Genomic DNA, 19,623 nt, shown 5'->3' on the forward strand with positions numbered 1-19,623 from the left:
CCAGATCTTATCCTCAGCATATTAGGAAAAGTTTTTGAGTGTGTGTATGTGTGTGTATTCAGTATAAAGTTCCATCTGTAACTGTAAAGGAAGAGAGCAGGTAATGGTATTCTCATTTATAAGAATGAGAATCCCCAAACTTTGGCAAGTTTAAAATGGTATCAATGGGGGTTACTTCTGCAAGTATTTTGGTCGCTGTGAAGTGACTAGCATGTGACAACACTGTGACAAGGTGCAGAAACGTCATCTCTTGGGTGACTTGGAGCTGGTGGCATTGCAGCAAATTGCAGAATTTAGGATCTTCTGTGACAGGACCAAACAGCTAGCCTGATCTCCAGTAGGACAGGACTTTTAACACCTTTGATGGATAAAGGGGAGTGGAGAATTCACACCTTTGCAATTATTGCCACTTGACTTGCACTGTCTTCTTTTATTTTAAGTGGTTGAGATAAAAAATCTTTTGATAGGAATGGTGAGATTGACTTAAAGTATGTTTAGATCTTATTTCATCAACCCTTGTTCCAAGGATAAGAATTGAGAATGTGAAAGTAAGACTGTCCAGGTGATTTGACTGTAGTTGAGGGAGAAATTTAAAAATGAATTTTAAGAATGGCGCCACAGTAAACTCTGTTTCCTACAGACCCTAAAGGAAGGAGTGTATCCTTTGGGTAGAAGTTCCAGACTGGTAGGTTTTCTTTTGTTTGTGTATGTGTGTATGTTTTAATTTTACTCCTTGGGTGTTTTTCTAGCTATTAACTTAGTTTTTTCTGTTCTTTGTTTTCCTTCCCTCCCTCCTTCCTTCCCTATTGCTTTATAAAACTAGAGTTTTTATACCTCAGAATAAAATTTCTTACATATACCTAAGAAATAAAATTAAAGAATAATGCTTATATAAAAACTAGAATGGACTGATTATTGATTCATCATTTTTGAATGAGTATATATCTCCCTAGCAGGAATAGGAGTTGTGGTGCTAGAATCTAGGAGCAGGGTAGGCAAGCAAATATTTTTTTTCTATAAACTTTAAAATACTTACGGTCGTCTGACATGTATTTTTTATTTTGGAAGAAGGACAAGATGTTCTATGGAGTCAATGTACTAGTGAGGACAGTATATTTTATTTTCTGTTGTGAATTTCATTCTGAAATGTCAGAATATTCTCTGAAAGTCACAAAATATATGTGCAAGCTGTTTCCTGGGTTAATCTCTGATACGCAGCTTTATATGGCACATAGATGGGATTTGTTAAATGGTTCACATTGACAGCTATGGCATTTAGGTCAGGAAATAAACAGATAGTCATTAGGGGGATATGGCTTGGGGATAGATAGATTTCACCCAAGACATCACATCTGGGCTATTTGTTCTAGCTGCTTTAAAAGTTGAGTTTGAGGATATTTCTACTTTATTCTTGCACCATGGTGTGAGGTATTGCTCATAAGAGTGTGTATGTCCAGCTAGGGATGAGGTGAAGGCGTATCAGGAACACATTATAGGGGATGGACTGTAGTAGGGAAGTAGGGACCCAGGTTTGCCTTCCTACTCTGAAGTGAGTGACACTCTTTGAGGAGCTGCGCTGGAGAGACAACAGATACAGTCTAGGGCTCTGCATGGTACTTCTTTTTCAGGAAGGCATATGTGTGACCAGATCTCCTTCTGCTTGCTTGTCTTTGAAATCTAAAGACTCAGCCTGGGCCATCTACTAGATTCAGGCCACCCAGGATCTTCTTATGGCCCTCCCTGCAAAAGTTTCTGTAATACAGAAGCATCTAACTGTGTGAAAGTTTGAAAGCTTGTGTTCACAGAGTTTGTGTTCCATGTAGAATAGTTAGGATCTAAATGGGTAGTAAACAAAACCAAAACCAAACAACAAAAAAAAATTTTATGAAGATTAAAACTCTTTCTGAAGAACTTCTAAGTCTTTATTACAAAGAGGACTTAACTGTATTGTGAATCTGCAGGGGAGGAGGAGGTGTTAGAAGTAAATACTCTTTATTTCCCATTCCTCCTTTTTATGGTATGAAGGGTATTTATTCTATAGATTATTTTCTCTCTTTGCTGTCACTTTCTCAAAATACAATTTGAAGTGATAGAATTGATTATGATTCAATATTAAAAAAATATGTATATATTTAAAGCCATGGATATAGAAGTTCATGAACTGTATGGAGTTGCAGCTTTATTTGTGTGTGTGTGCATGCATGTTAAAAGCTCAAAATTTTGATATTATAGTAATATGAATATTCAATATTATCTGTAGTGTGTTTGAATTAGCTAGGAAATAGTCTTAATTTCTACAGAAACTGGCCAAAAAATGAGAAAAGCATTTATTTTTTTAAAGAAAGCACAAGAGTTCTCATTTGCTTTTCACCTATTAGGCCTTAACTAATTCACATAAATTATACTTTATCATTTTTCTTAGGAGGAATAGTTAACCATAATTTTAAAAGTTTAGCATTTTGGAACTTAGTATATTGTTGTTTTTTTAAATTAGAGGAGCAAAATTTTAATACTAATGATCTCAAATGTGTTCTTGGTGCACATTGTCTTGGAGATAACAGCTTTAAAAATACTGCTCTCATTTATGCTGAAAAATAGTATTTTAAAAAGCACTGTTTAGAGAGTATACGACCTTTTGAATGGTGATTTTTGAGAAGTGGGTCATATACTTCTGGAATTAAATGTAAATACCAGAACTTCAAAATAAGAGACAAAGACAAAATAACTTGTCTTTTCCAAAATGGAGGAAACAGAAGCCAAAGAATTCTGTGCCATCATTATTTTACTCTCATGACTCATAAACGAGCATATCAAGAAACAATATAATTTTCCTTTTAAAAATTAAATGTTATTGAAATTTAAGGTAAGTATAAAGTAATAAAAACAAAAAGGCATAAAAATTTTTAAAATCTAAGATGCTCTTGATTAGAAATAAATCATTATTTTAAGTACCACTGGAAAATAATATACCACTAATTAATTATGCCAATGCTTTCTAATACTTAGAAGTTTTTTCTTTCTCTGACTTTTTTCACTTAGCATAATATTCTTTAGGTCCATCTTTGTTGTTGCAAATAGCAAGGTCTCTTTCTGTTATAGCTTTTTATAATATTCCATTGTGTATTCATATGCTGCATCTTTATCCATTCATCAGTCGATGGACACTTGGGTTGGTTCCATATCTTGGCTATTGTAAATAATATCACAGTAATCATAGGGGTGCATATATCTCCTCAAATTTGTTTTTGTTTTCTTTGGGTAAATACCCAGCAGTGAAATTACCAGATCATATGGTATTTCTATTTAAACATACAGATTTTTACATAAAAATAAGTATATAGTTGCTTGTTTTCTTTATTTTTATTTTTTTTTTTAGTTGCTTGTTTTCATTACCTTCTCCATACATAATACTTTTGTTTTGATACCAATTAATAGGATAATCCTTTTGGAGACCTTGTACACATATCAATTAAGTCAAGACAAAACCAACAATGTATAATATTTCTTTGTACACAGGTAATGAACATCTGTCTGGCTGACAGGGGTTATACTTTATAAGAAACCATCCTAATTTCAGAGACTATGACATTTAGAAGAAATTAAGAGTCAATGGAATATGATATGTACTTGTATTTATACAGTTTTGCCAAATTCAGTACCACTTTTTCTTCATCTCTCTGGGGATGCGCACTGGGAAAAACAGGAAGGGGGAGAGGATGTCTAGTTTCTGTTCAGGAGCATCCCTGGCTCTTCCTGTTATCACCCCCCTCCCTTATAGGAAGGCTCATGATCAGGTTCTAGAGGATTACTTTCAGGGCTTCAAGCTAGTTTGCTTTGCCTTTGATACCATGCCATCCTTTATTAGTTTTCTGGACTTTCAGAAGTGCTCCTCCCCCAGTGCCCTTCCCTTGACTAAGAAACTTGTCATTTTCAGTTTACCTGAAAAATACTTTCTGAAACCTTTTTTGAGACTGAGTCTACCCTCTGGGAAGCACAACTTTGTTATCAATTATTTAAATTATCATCTCTGCCTGGACAGTTGTGTAGTAGACGAAGTTTTGGATTTAGAGTTGGAAGACATGACTCCAAGGGCAAGTCACACCTTTTGGATATCAATTATTATCATGTGAACAATGAATAGTTAGGGGATCTATTACTTGAAAATTCTGCAGGTGCTTTCCTAAGGCCGCATGATCTAATGGTAGGTGGTCGTCGTAATTATGCACTAACTTCTTCGCACCACTCCAAGGGTCTCAGAGTGATAAGTTATATGTCCTGAATTATTTTTTGCTCAGCTGTGAGTCCTGGTAGGGTTTCTTTTATTTAAAACATGTACCAAAATGGATACTTTTTTATATTCCATTTGTACATAGGGATACTTTTCTAAAATTCACTCAAAGAATTTGTACTTGGAGGTTCTGATCATCATTAAAATGAGATGATATATGTAAAGGGCTTGTCACATGCCAGAGTGATAGGAAATGTGATTTTTCTTTCTTCTCATCTGATTTTAAAGACTCTTTTTTTTTTTTCTTTTTTGGGGAGGGGAGGTGTTCACTACGATTTGTTGTCTAATGTGTCCCTTTAATTCTCAGCTTATTTGGGGAGCAGATTGTCTTGTCTTGTGTCCAGAAACTGAATCTGTTCCAGCTCATGTTATTAAACTACCTCTGAAATCCTACAATTTCAATTTTAAAATACCAAAATACTTGGGAAAAGGGTTAGATGGTAGATAGCTGATATAATTTACATTAAGGAGCACCAGGCTCCCTCCGCTTGCATTGCAGGTGATTGATTTTAGGAGGTGATGGTGTGAAATCAAAGGGCAAATTAAGATGATAAACAGCTCCCTAAAATTTGGTAATTTTTTTTGCATGGGCAAAGTAGTTTATTTCTTTTTTCTTTTTTTAAGATTTTATTTATTTATTCATAGAGACAGAGAGAGAGAGAGGCAGAGACACAGGCAGAGGGAGAAGCAGGCATCATATAGAGAGCCCGACGTGGGACTCGATCCAGGGCCTCCAGGTTCACGCCCTGGGCTGCAGGCGGTGCTAAACCGCTGCGCCACCGGGGCTGCCCAAAGTAGTTTATTTCTAAATTAAACTTATACATGGTTCAGATGATTTATTCATTAAGCAAACACTTTGGTAAGAATAGACTGTGTGCCAACTGTCTGGTAGGCACAGTTCTCCTGGTTTTCTCGCTTATTACCTCATTTGTTTAAAAATATATTTTTTAAAAATCAAAGATAGTTTCAAGAAACCTGTAACTTTCTAAAACATATTCCTTGGAAAGGAAGGCACCCCATGTCTGAGCACCTCCTCCTCTTATGTGACTCAGTGATCTGAGGAAGTCATCTTAAGCATTGTCTCATCTATTTTTAACATATAATAAATGAAGATGGAAAGAAACTGGTTTAAGCATCATGCCTGGGAACATACAGAGCTTGGCAACTGGCAATGGTGCTTTTCTTTTTTAAGATAATGAATATGGTCTTTTCATTTAGTAAATATGGTTTTACTTTTCTGAGTTATTAGGAATTGAGTGTCCCACTTGGATTCTGTCTACTTTGTTGCCACTTTTTTGTCTTTGCTCCCCATTGTGCAATATTACGGAGTAGGTGATGTTTAAAAATAAATAAACCTGGGGAAAAATGTCTAGAGAGAGCTCACTGGTAAGTGTTTTCTACTGGTCAGAGCTTCTAGATTACATGAGAAGAGAAGTCCTTAAAATTATTGAAGTAATAATTCTTATTGGTGGATAAGGGTAACCAAAACTTCGTGGTGGAGACTTTCAGCCTTTATTTAGGCTCATGAGAGGAAGCATCCAAATTATTATTTTTAGGCATCTTCTAGTGAAGTTGAGTGGTCTGTTTAGAATATAGTCGTTGACTTTTCTTTTTAAATTTTTTGCAATTTGATTTAGGGCACTTTTAGTGAGCAACCATTTATGTGCCAGCCTATTGTACTAGGCACTGGGATAGAAATGTGATGAAGATCTGGATTCAACCCCAGAAACGTCACAGACCAGCCCAGTGGGGACCATGGTGTAGACAGTATGCACAGTATGCAGTGGATCCTTGTTCCTTCCACAGGATGACTTAGGGGATGGCTGGAGTCTGGCCTTGGATGATGCTAAGGGTCACAGAAGCATTCTCAGTAGTAGAGGAGGAACTAAAAAACTGCCTACTAACTTGGGAAGCTAACATGTGTCTAGGATACTAACAGTCTGTTGTTTTTTAACTGTGCCTTTTCTGACCATAGATGTTTGAGAATTGGAGTTGATTTGGGGTCTTTTGAGTGAGGGACTGCTTTGGAAGTACAAGTGAATTCAACACCCACCCCCTGCTCTCTCCTCTCTAGCCATAGTTCCCTTTCTGCGCCGTCCTTAGTCCTTGTTTGGAACACTTTTCCTGAAGATACCTTGCCAGGACACATCCCTCACTTCAGTTTTTACTCAAATGGCACTTTCCTGGTGCCATGAATAAAACAGCAAGTCTAGTCCTCCCCATGTCTTTACCTGGCTATATTTATCTCCATGGCATTTAATCACTATCACTATCTGAATGTTAGCTCCATGAAAGCAAGCACTTTTGCTATTCAGTGCTTTATTGAATACTTAATATTTACCTAGGACAGTGTCTGACTCATAATATATTCAGGAAATATTTGTGGAATGGTAAAAGAGAGGGAGGACCTTTGTTTGGTTTATTGTCTGTCTCTTATTAGAAGTGAAAACTGTACCAAAGACAGGGCTTTTTTATAGTTATTCGGTACTCCTAGCACCTGTGGTATGTCCAGCACATATTACATGCTTTAATAAGTTATTGCAGAGAGAATTACGCAATTTTGATGTGTACACTTAATTAAGTATAGTTATACTAAGCATGCTTAGTCATATGGATGTCCCTTAAAAAGTAGACATTTTTATTCTCACATGCCAGTGTTATACCTGAAGTAGAACCTGTAGTTATACTGCAACAGAAGACAGGCCACACAGCATATTGTTTAAGAGCTTGAACTTTGCAGATAAAACTGCCTGGCTTGAGCCCCATCCCAGCTTTGCCATTTTTAGCATTGTGACTTATGAAATGACTTATGTTTCCATATCTCAGTTTACTCCTCTGTAAAATGGTGATGGTAGTACTTCTCATAGGGTTGTTAAAGGGGTTATAGGTGAGGCAATATAAAATGCTTAGAATAGTGCACAGAGCACAGTAAACATTCCAGATGTGCTTACATTTTTTAGACAAAAATGTATATGGCCTTTCTTGCTAACTCATTCATCATCATAGGCAATAAAGAGTGGAAAAATCCCTTTTTATTCCTGTAGCCCCAGATGATGATGATCTCTTTGATCTGTCTCCAGATGAGCTTGAGTAATGTAAAGAGATGAAAGCAGGACATGACAGAGATAAGACTTTATTTCCTTAGGGAATGATCGTCCTGCCTTCTTCGTGCTGATTTTCCTACACTCTTGTTAGGGAGCTAATTTTTTCTCTTTAAAATTACACACAAAAAAATTGTTAAGCAAATCTGAGAAACCTCTGTCAAATACAGCAGCTTACAGTGTAGTGGCAATAAATAGCACTCAGAGAAAACCCAGTGTGGAGAAGATGTACTGACAGGCCATGGTAGTAGGACATGTATGGAGCTGGCGAACACAAACAAAAACCTGCATCATCTGGATTGTGCCTCCAGAGGAGTGTGAAACTCTAGAGAGGTGAAGAGTACAATTATTTATTGGAAATAAATGCTTCTAAGGTAAATGCAGCCTATTTTATTCATTTGGTGTTTGGTCAGTTTCTGTGCCACTGCTTTGCATGTTGGTGCCCTCTTCTGGAAGACTGCAGAACGTGAGCCTAAGGGCCCGGTAGTGAACCTCCCAGAGCTGAGGGGTGCTGCAGGGCAGACATGCCCTTCTAGGTGCAGCAAAACTGTGATATGGGACGGTGAAAACAAGTATTCATAAAAATTCAAAGAGAGATCATAAAACACTAATAGTGATGATAACATTTGGATATATCTAACCATAAAAATATTCATAAAGCCTCTTGTTCTTTGGAAAATGAAAGAGAAAAGGAAGAGAGACAGAGGAGAGCACAAAACTGATCTAATGTTCCCTAGCTAGATAATACTATTTAGTACCTGGACCTGCAAAGGTGTGTGTGTGGGGCTGGGGGGGGGGCGGTGTTTGATCAAGCTAAATTTGTATTTACAAGTATACTTTTGAGTTTAGGGATGGGGTACTTATGTTCACTAAGCTAATTTTAACTGTTTTACCCCTAATGGTTATTACTCTCAAGTAAATTACATTAAAGAAAAATTAAGTTCTAAGTTGAGACTTCTAGCAGGGGTTGATTAAAATAAAAACATTCAATTTTGATTAGGATACATATTCTAACTCTAGCCACTGCTTGCAAGATAGAAGACGGCTGTCTATCCCTGACTCGGTTTGGTGCCTCTTGACCTGTGTGCTCTGAGGGAAATAGATTCACAAGATTGGTTTAGATACACCAGCCTTTTAAAATTTTCTTTAAATTACAATATAGTTAACATACAATGTTATATTAGTTTCAGGTGTACAGTATAGAGGTTCAACATTTCCATACATCGCCCTGTGCACATCATGCTAAGAATACTTCTTAATCCCCATCTTCTATTTTACCCAACCCCCCCACTCCCCTCCTTTCTGGTGATCATCAGTTTGTTCTCTGTACTTAAGAGTCTGTTTCTTCGGTGCAAAGAATCATAGGAGACGGGAGGGAACACTGAATGGAAAGAAATCAGAGAGGGAGACAAACCATGAGAGACTTAACTCTAGGTAACAAACAGAGTTGCTGGAGGGGACAGAGTTGGGGGGGGCAATTGGGTTATGAGCATTCAGGGAAGGAACATGATGTGATGAGCACTGGGTGTTATATGCAACTGATGAATAACTGAACTCTGCCTCTGAAACTAATGATGTACTATATGTTGGCTAATTGAATTTAAATTTTTAAAAAGTCTCTTTTTGGTTTGCCTCCCTCTCTTTTCTTTCCCTTGCTCTATTTTTTTTTATTTCTTAAATTCCACACATGAGTGAAATCAATATGGTATTTGTCATTCTCTGACTGACTTATTTTGCATAGCATTATATTTTCGAGTTTGATCCACGGCATTGCAAATGGCAAGATTTTATTCTCTTATATGGCTGAGTAATATTCCATTGTGTGTGTGTGTATATATATATACACACCACATCTTCTTTTATATACTCGTCGGTTGCTGGACACTTGGCCACTTCCATATCTCGTTGGTTGCTGGACACTTGGCCACTTCCATATTTTGGCTGTTGTAAAGAATGCTGTTATAAACATAAGGATGCATGTATCCATCTGGTATAGTGTTTTTATTTTTTTTAAATAAATACCTAGTAGCATGATGATTACTGGATGGTGGGGATAGCTCTACTTTTAACTTCTTGAGGAACCTCCACACTGTTTTCCAGAATGACTGCATCAGTTTGCATTCCCACCCTCCGTGCCAGAGGGTTCCTTTTTCTCCTACTTTTGCCAACACTTGTTTTTTGTGATTTTGATTTCAGTCATTCTGACAGGTTTGTGAAGTGATATCTCATTGTGGTTTTGATTTGCATTTCCCTGATGATGAGTGATGTTGAGCATCATTTCATGTGTCTGTTGACTATCGGTATGTCTTCTTTGGAGAAATGTCTGTTCATGTCTTCTCCCCATTTTTAATTGGATTGTTTTTTGAATATTGAGTTGTATAAGTTCTTCATATATTTGGATACTGACCCTTCATTGGATATGTCATTTGCAAATATCTTCTCTCATTCTATAGGTTGCATTTTATTTTTGGTGATTGTTTCCTTCACTGTGCAGAAGCTTTTTATATTGATGTAATCCCAATAATTTATTTTTGCCTTTATCCCCCTTGTTTCAAGAGATGTATCTAGAAAAATGTGGCTATAGCCAATGTCAGAGAAATTACTGCCTGTGCTTTCTTCTAGGATTGTTATGGTTCCAGGTCTTACATTTGGGTCTTTAATCCATTTTGAGTTTATTTTTGTGTGTGGTGTAAAAAAGTAGTCCAGTTTCATTCTTTTGCATGTAGCTGTCCAGTTTTCCCAACACCTTTTGTTGCAGAGACTGTCTTTTCCTACTGGATATTCTTACCTGCTTTGTCAAGGTTTAATTGACCATGTAATTGTAGGTTTATTTCTAGGTTTTCTGTTATATTCCACTGAACTATGTGTCTTCTGTGCCAGTGATCACCGTTGTGATTACTATAGCTTTGTAATATGATTTAAAGTCTAGAATTATGATAACTCCAGCTTTGCTCTTCTTTTTCAAGATTACTTTGATTATTTGGGTTTTTTTTGTGGTTCCATACAAATTTTAGGATTGTCTGTTGCAGTTGTATGAAAAATGCTGTTGGTGTTTTGATAGGGATTGGATTAAATGTGTAGCTTGCTTTGGGTAATAGAGACATTTTTAACAATATTTGTTCTTTGGATCCATGAGCATAGAATGTCTTTTCATTGCCTTGTGTTGTCTTCACTTTCTTTCATCAGTGTTTAAAGTTTTCAGAGTGCAGGTCTTTCATCTTTCTCATTCTGTGTTATTATAAATATTCTCCCTAAGGGTATTAAATTTTTTTGCTTATAATTGTATTACATTTGGCAATAGTATCCTCGGCTAAATCCCAGGAATGAGGTTAGTGAGCTCTGGCAGTTTAGTCTCTTTTACATGTTTCTTTTTTCATGTGTCATAGGGCCAAGTAGTACCTCCTTTCTCCTCAGTCAAAGGAACGTGTGTTTTGATGAATTTGGCTTTGTGTATGTATGCATTCATTTAGAGTGTTAATGCCTTCCTTTAAATGAAAAAAATTTAAGTTAGGTAATTCGGATTTGGAATACCATGAAAGAATGTAATATCTTGGCATGGGGGATAAGCTAGTGTTTTTCTGTGTAGACATATTGTCCAATTTCATACCACCCTGTTTGCTCAGAATGTGCAGTGCATAATCACAGTCATTAAAGGGTATGATCAATTTCAGACTGTCGACTTATGAATTTGCAAGGATATGGAATGTAGTTACCCCTTTTATTTCCTTTTGTCAGGGTAGAGAGTGATACGGTATCATTAGAGATTTTTAATGCCATATAAAGGCAATGAAGTAACATAGCCAAAAGCTATATCTCATGAAAGATGTAAACTCAAAATATGCAGTGACATTTTAATAGCATTCTAAGAAAACAAGCTAGTCCATCTGTGAATGATTCATTCTTCCTTTCTTGTCCACTGGAATTGGAATTCACTGATTTGTTCACTGAAGCTTCTGTGCAAATAATGAACATGTTAGTGGTTATGCATCACTTTCCTCCTTATTTATTATCAAGCTAGACATCTAGTAGTAGTTGCTTTGCAAATGATTCATCTCAAATTTTTATAATGTGGGACGCCTGGGTGGCTCAGCGGTTGAGCGTCCTCCTTTGGCTCAGGGTGTGATCCTGGAGTCCTGGGATGGAGTCCCCCATCCCAGTCCCTGTGAGAAGCCTGCTTCTCCCTCTACCTATGTCTCTGTCCCTCTCTCTATATCTCTCAGGAATAAATAAGTAAAATCTTAAAAATTTTTTTATAATGTAGTTGTATTAAAATTGACTTAATAATATTGCAGCAAAATTATGTTCTCATTTGAGAGCTGGTCCAGAAAAACTGAGTTTAATATGGAAAATCAAAACAAAACAAAAAAACTCCTTTTAAAAAACAAAAAAGAAAAAAAAAAAAAAACAAGAAACACCCCCAAAACCCTGAATCATCTGGATTATGCCCCCAGAGGAGTATGAAGCTCCAGAAGAGTAAAGATTCCAATTCTTTATTGGAAATAAGTGCTTCCAGGGCAAATTGCTAAGTTTGGTCAGTTGCACGTCGGTGACCTGAATACTGAATGCAGAACTGAATAAAACGAATGAAGTTTATTTAAAACAATATCCTGAGCCAGAACCTCTAGGTGACACTTAATTACAATTCTTCATTTGTAAAGACTGAATTACGTTTTCCATTCCAAACAGAGAAATAGCCATTAGGAGTTTCTATCAGATTTTACCTATGGTTCTCTTAAAGTCTCTGAAATCATAAGTAAATGCTGTCCTATCTAGAGAGATATATTCTATATAAATGTCAAAAGTGTGTTTATTTGAGGTAATTTTCTTTAGAGAAGTCAAGTATTAGTTGCTACTAAGAGCTAAATTAACACTTGTATACAATACAAATAGCAGTTTACATTTACATTTACTGCCTGATGTAATTATCTCATGTGGTCGTCCAAATAACCAAGTAATAATCTTAAAGATGAAGGGAGTAGTAGTAATGATAAGAATTGGGTCTGGTGATGACACCTAACATTTATAGTTCACTATGAGCCAAACACTACTAAGTAAGCATTTATGTGAATCTTTTACTTGAATTTAGCATCTTCTAAATTAGTAATTATTACTGGCAAACCAAGCACTTGCATGTAGAATCTCATTAATAAGAAAAGAGACCTCCTAATTCTTCTACTGTAATGGAACTGTGTTCAGATGAATACGCTGCTATACATATTTCTTTATTGACACATTTCTGAGTTCCTTGAGCATATTGGACATTACAACCCCTTACCAGATGATCTATTCACATTAGTGGAGGGGACTGCTATGCCCATACTGAGTTCCTACAGGTAGTGGATGGTTGCTGTGGCTACTAGACAGCTCTGTCTGAGAGTCATATGGATGCCATGTTTTATTACATCTTCAAGCCAAACTCATCATCTTTTTTCTGTTTCCTGTTTCTGTATGTGCATGTGTGTGCTCACATGCCCCCCTCCCCACACTGTTACACATTCTGTTGTCTTCCTCTTGTATTTGTTATCTTGGTTGTTGGCAACATATTTTGTTGATTCTAAGTCAGTTAGCCTTCTGCCCTCTCTTTGAACACAACTCCAAACACATACCAAATTATTCACTATGTTGTTTGAATTTACTTTCTAAATATCTTTCAGAGCAGGATTTTTTTAGATAGATTTATTTATTTATTTATTTATTTATTTATTTATTTATTTAAGAGAGAGTGCACATGGGGAGGGGCAGAGGGAAAGGGAGAAAGTCTTAGACTATGTGCTGAACATAGAGCCGGAGGTGCCTGATCTCACAACGCTGAGACTGTGGACCAGAGCTGAAATCAAGATTCAGTCAGTTTACCAACTGGGCCACCCAGGCGCCCCTCAGAGCAGGTATTTTTAAAAAATATTCACATGAATTATCTTTCAATTCAGGTTCAGCTGTCCTAGCTATCAAAATACTCTAGGCTCAGTTTTTCCTCCACGGTACAAAGAAAAGTGATCTTATAAAAATCCAAGTCTAATGGGGTGCTTGGGTACTTTGACTGTCTGACTCTTGATTTCCACTCAGGTCATGATCTTAGAAGGTTGTGAGATTGAGCCCAGAGTTGGGCTCCACTCTGAGCATGGAGCCTGCTTAAGACAATCTCTTCCTGTCTCAAATAAAAATAAAATAAAATAATATAATACAAAATATAAAATAAAAATATAAAATAAAATAAATAAAATAAAATAAAATATCCAAGTCTGATCATTACCATTTCCCCTCTTTAGACCTATAGTGATTTTCCCTGGGATAGTGGTGGCTCAAAATCCTGATACACATCAGAATCATCTTAGAGCTTAAAAAGAAAATGTGAAGGCCAATGGTCTGAGAATTCCCTGGAGTAGGCCCCAGGCACATGTCTTTTCTGAAAGTGTCACATATGTTCATATTGCCATATTTCTCCTTGGATATCTAAGGGAGATAGATAGAATGTGTCTAAATGGAACTTTTTTCTCTTAAAACTTGTGCCAACTTTGTTTTCTCTATGTTAATTGAAGGTAACTCCACCTTTCAAGTTGCTCAGAACTCCCATGACCACTTTAAAAATATATCTACCTCTCTCCCCAAACTGCAATTCTTGATCTCTCTGTTCTATTTGTTTTTTCCATAGCAGTTACCACTTTCTAACATACTATGTATATTTATTTTTTTCATTTATTATGTTTGTTTAGTTTTAGCTCCCCTGGAGTAGAAGTGTTTTGTTTATTGAAGTATACATTGCCTGACACATGGTAAGATATTTGTTGACTCTGCCAAAACAATCATACCAGAAAATGACTAGCAGTAGCAAAATTAATAGTACTAGAGGATATAAAGGACTTGGGTACTGAAGTGCCATTGTCCATGTCCAGCTCTGTGCCTCAGTTTCTATCTGTAAAATGTTTATACTACTATGTACTTCATAAAATAATTGAGGATTAGATGAGACAATTTCTAGGAAGCACTTATCTCCGTGACTGGCACAAAATAAGTACTTAGCCAATGTTAGATGCTGTTAGGTGAATGGGAACCATTGGAAGAAGTGTAGCTACTCTGAATAATTTCTCAGGTATATTTCTTCCAAGATTAGATATGCTATCTCTGCAATGCCTGAGAAATGAATATCTTACATAATGATGGCCAAGAAGATTTCCTTTCCTTTCTCAAAGGCAATTTTTTATATTTCAGGATTTTAATCTTGCTTATGATATACTTAGAACACTTTCTGACTGACATTCATTCTACCCATGAAAGCTAATGCATTTGTACCAGTTTTCCTGAATCTATCAGTTCCAGGCCTTTTATATCTGTCTTTGCAGCCTGAAGAATGCTTCCAGAGTCATTGCACCCTCTGGTCCTTTCATTCCACGTGCAACTGGAGTCATTTCTTTCCACTCTTTGGGATTCTTCTGATTGCCTTTATCTAGCTTTTACAGTATGAAATTGAATCAAGTTACTGTTTGTTGTTGTTTTTTATGCACAACTCCCCTAGTATACTTTATAAATGCAGTGGGATGATGGGGAGGGGAAGCCTTGAACCTTTAGCCTAATGTATTTTTTTATCCTAGTTTTATTATCTCAATTCAATAAAAATTTATATACTTTTTTAAAATTAATTCAAAGTGAATATGAAACCAGACAATGTAACTGGTACCCTCTGCTGATATCAGTCCTTCTAGAACATTCCAGGATTAGTCATAATGAATTAGAAGATTTGTGCTGCGTGTCATTGATAGCATAGAAGACAGTGGAGAATGTGGACACAGCCATTTCAGTTCTTGCATCCTTTTAACAAATGGCTATTGAATAACTTTAGCCTATTCCTGTGATGTGAATACAGAGTGAAAATCAAGATTGTAGTAGACGAGAAAGACAGGACTTTTAAAAGAAGAGCTAGAATAAAGGTAATTTATCAAGTGCTCTGAGAATGCAGCAAGAGGGAATTGGGGTATGATTCTTAAAAAAGTTATCTCACTAGGGTTCTTGTAGAATCAACAAGAATTTGCAAAACTTGGGGCATCTCAGAATTTTAGGGTAGGGGTAACAAGAGAAGCAAAGGGAGCAAGATGGAACAAGGGTACGAGAGCATAGCTAAAATTCCTGTGTGGCCCAAGCATGAGGAAACTGGTAAATGATAAATCTAAATGATCTATAGGGGTCACCTTGTGAATGGTCTTATCTGACATACTACAGAATATGGATTTTTATCTTGTGTAGGATTTTTATGGAGGCCTTTTATTACATCTGTGGTAGCAGTATGTAGGCTGGGAAAGAAGGGTGGAAATACAGAGAAAATAGAGTTTTTCCTTTATATTTAGAGGACATCAGAGAAGAATCAGTAGGTCATGGACAACTGAGAGAAGGTCTTGGTGAAACTATAGAACAATAGTTTAATAAGGAATAAGAATTGAATCACATAAGTCAGTCAAAATAAACCCAGAAGGAATCTATTGTGAAACATATTACCAATTGACAAGGAATGCCATAATTGGAATTCTTCAAATAAGTTTAGAACAAACATTTTAGGAAGTAGGGTTACCAGGTAAAATATAAGATGGCCAGTTAAATTTGAATTTCAGATAAACATTGAATGATTTTTATTAGTGTATGTCTTGTGCTTAAAAACTATTGTTTATCCGCAATTCAGATTTAACTGAGTATCCTATTATATTTACTTAGAAAAATTGGTAATCCTAGTATGATAAAAAGGTTATAAGAATGCCCCACGATCACACTCAACAATCTGATCCTTCTTTTGGTGATAGTGTTACCATATTTGTTTGCAGGTGTGAGGTATGGGCCCCAGTGAAGCATTTTCTGGAACACAGGGAGAACCTTTTGGGGAATCTTTTCTACATTTAAGTGGCTATTAGGGATTTCGCCTTAGAAAATTGTAAAAGTTACTTGTGAAAAAGAAAAGAGAGTTTTAAAAAAAAAGGGAAAATTGAAACAACTGAAAGCATCTAATATTCAGTGGACTAGATGGATAATGTCTTGTGTATTCCAGGAAACAAAATGGGGTGTCATCCCTCCTGAGAGGGATCATCCAGTTTGCTTTATCAAATGTGAGCAAGGCTGGGTTGCCACTGTTGTTTATGCTCCTGATATACAGTGGCTCTTGTGTTCTGGCTTCTGTTTTTATTAGGGTTGTAAAAACATTACAAAAACTCTAACAATAAGCACTCTGCCAAGAATGTGAGGTCATAGTAATATGACCCCACAGGGAGCCAGGTCCTTAGAAGCCTAGAGACCAACAGATAACTGAACTTACAGGGCAAAGAGTACTGGGAAGGGGCTTATAAAAGGACATATGTGTGGCCCAGGCACCCTGGGCTCTGAGATGAGTTCTTTTTGGGGTCTGTCTGATTGCTGGTAAGTTTATATTTATATTGCTAGGCTTTCTGATTTAAATGAAACAGTTTCTGTTCTTATTCAAGTAATCTCTTAAATCATGAAGTGGGACAGAATGAAGCCATCTAGGAATGAAAGTATTTATCCTCACTGTAGTCCTTATTTTCTATTTTATTGAAGATATTTTTTAAAAAAAATTATTTATTCATGACAGAGAGAGAGAAAGAGACACAGGCAGAGGGAGAAGCAGGCTCCGTGCAGGGAGCCCAACATGGGACTCGATCCCGGGTCTCCAGGATCACACCCCAGGCCGAAGGTGGCACTAAACTGCTAGGCCACTGGGGCTGCCCTTATTGAAGATTTTTTTAAGAAGATCCAGAGAAGTCTGATTTTTACAGATTTTTAAATTACCTCTTTTTGATGAATGTAGGGAGAATGAGGCGAAATAGCCTAGGTTGGGCAAGAGAGTAGGAAGAAGGGAAACATAAGGAATGAAAAATAAGAAACAGGAGTGACTGTGACCACTACATTTAAAAAATACATATACTCATTAGGATAAGTCTCTTGTATTTGAACAAAATTTTTGCAGTGCCGTATATCTGGTGTAATTATACCATTTACATGGAGTGACATAAATATATGCCATAAATTTGTCATGAAAAATGAGCAATAAGTGGCAGTGTAATTGAAAAGAAAATTCTTTCTTTGGCATTTGTTTTTTTCTCCATGATAGCTACTATATAGAGTAAGAGAATGCATGCAGACACAACTGCAGGGATTTTCTTTTATAATTAAAAAGATTACTTGATCGTCACTAAAATAGTTCTTGGAATTAATATTTTATGTTTCAGCCATGAATGTGGGAAAACCTGAAATGTGAATTGTCCTTTAAATGAATTTTCTGATATGAGTTTACTTATTATAGCTTTGCTGTATATAATGATTAAATACTCATTTTTCTGATAGGATGGATTTCATAAAACTGGCTGGTAACTGTGGAGGAAGGTTTAGGATGAAAAAATATTTAAATGTATTTGCCTGAAGATCTCATCATAATGAAGCAATTTATATTAATTGGTATCTGTCTCTGTTGGAAAATTATTTAAGGTGGCTAATTGTTTAAAGAAGGATTACTAAACATCTTAGTTTGGGGCAATTCCAGTTTATGTTTGTTGTCCTGGCATTGACTGTGGTTTAACATTTTACGTTGATTTTAAAAAATGAAGTATTATCATTAATAACTGCAGTAAAATAAGTCAGCTTGGGTTTGATAAGCCTCCACTTGGTACTTCTAAGCTTCTCCGCAGTCTCCTCTGGGCTGTGTGAGTGGACGTGTGCGTTGAACAGAATTTTCACATAGTTGAGTCTAAAAGACAATGTGAGGTAATCTCTCTTTTCCCTCCCTGTATGCTCCCTGTCAAGGACAGCATGTGGAATACTTGTTGATACAATGAGCTCGGAGAGAAGTCGTGAGGGACAGTTATCTGCCTCCAGTCTGGCAGTGGTTGGGGATGTCTGGGGATGTCTGGGGCTGTGCGGTCCCTCGGAGCTACTTGGTGTATGGGCTGGGCGGACAGTGGCAGTTGCTGCATTTGAGGGATAGTGAACCTGCTAGGCTACCACTTAGTTGGTGTAATTTCCAATTACAATGGAAAATTTTGAGGTAGAATAAGTAACAAAAATAGATATTGAATAGTTCTGCTTAGAAATATGTTCACTTTTTGCTATAATGATTTTTGTCGTTTATTATATACTGCAAGTTTACAAATAATTTTTTTATTGGCAGTACCTTTTTAAAAAACATTATAACAATTATAATTACATATTGAGTGATTTTATCATCCCTGTTCCCTCTTCCAAGTGTCTCAGGCTAGACAATAAATGGATACTCATAATTTAGGACAAGTTAAAGAAGAATATGATAGAGCAAATACCTGCAGAATGAGGCCTCTTGGCCTATTTCAGCCTAACCTGGAATGGTTTTAAGTTTTAAGAGGTTGAAAAAAAGCCCACGAAAAACAAGTATGTGTAACAGAGAACTTATGTGTCCTTACCTGAAATATTTACTATCTAGTTCATTACAGAAGAATTTCTATGTCTGGTTTAGAGTGTGTGGTAGGTATGTTGGAAGGCTACTTAAGTCTAGTTTATCACAAATGTATCTTTTCCTCATTCACCAATTTGGAAATTACTGCATTATTGGTGTCCATGTTATATATTGCATGATGTAGCATTCTATAGGCAGCCACAGACTATAGTTTGTGATCTTTTTCAAGAGCAGAGATGCTCACAGGTGGTTTACATGGCTTACTGAGGCCCTCTTAGGATGTTTATGAGGTTGAAGTTATTTTATAATAACAGTATACAGCATTATTTTCCTTTTCATTATATTGATAATCACACTGATGGTACAAAAGCCATGGTGAGGGCTTCAGCACAAATCAACGTAGAGGCACTAAACTGTCCTAATCGTTCTGATGTTCTTTACTGTCCTGCATGCAAGATAAAAAAACCAGTCTCACCTAAAAATTCCTTGATAAAAATTCCTTGATAATTATATTTTAACCCTTGGTACATACCCTTTTAATTTCACATGTAATGAGATGGAAAATATGCATAAGACACTTCTCCTGATGGTTTTCTTGAGGACAATTTTGTATGCAATTTGAGTTGTGACTTATAAACTAGTTACTTTTTAGGAAATGCAATTTTAGGAAAAATTTTGCCATTTTTTCAGTGTAGCTGATAAGCCATGGTTATTGGCAACCATTTTCTCAAAAATTAATTGAGTAAGCCTATCAATACTTTAAGAAAACAATTGATAGTATTTGTTGCCAACAATACAATGTGAGCTTTCAGTCAAAA

At 36.3% G+C, this 19,623-nt stretch overlaps 1 protein-coding gene across 15 annotated transcripts in view; it reads left to right on the forward strand.

The window, feature by feature from the left end:
• PSD3 (pleckstrin and Sec7 domain containing 3) overlaps positions 1 to 19,623 on the forward strand; it is a 592,272-nt gene that overhangs the window by 235,836 nt on the left and 336,813 nt on the right. The window contains exon 1 of one of the 15 annotated variants that reach the window (XM_072776767.1): positions 15,135 to 15,311. The exons of 13 other annotated variants lie outside the window; for them this stretch is intronic. Coding sequence is in view for 1 of the 2 variants with exons in the window: in XM_072776765.1 (XP_072632866.1) it covers positions 16,718 to 16,779 (62 nt within the window). In the remaining variant the exon portion in view is untranslated. Of the gene's footprint in view, positions 1 to 15,134; positions 15,312 to 16,623; positions 16,780 to 19,623 lie in introns of those variants that run through there. One more of the 15 variants, XM_072776765.1, reaches the window with a different exon arrangement.

Source organism: Canis lupus, chromosome 15 (assembly GCF_048164855.1).
Source record: "Canis lupus baileyi chromosome 15, mCanLup2.hap1, whole genome shotgun sequence".
NCBI classification, from domain to species: Eukaryota; Metazoa; Chordata; class Mammalia; order Carnivora; family Canidae; genus Canis; species Canis lupus.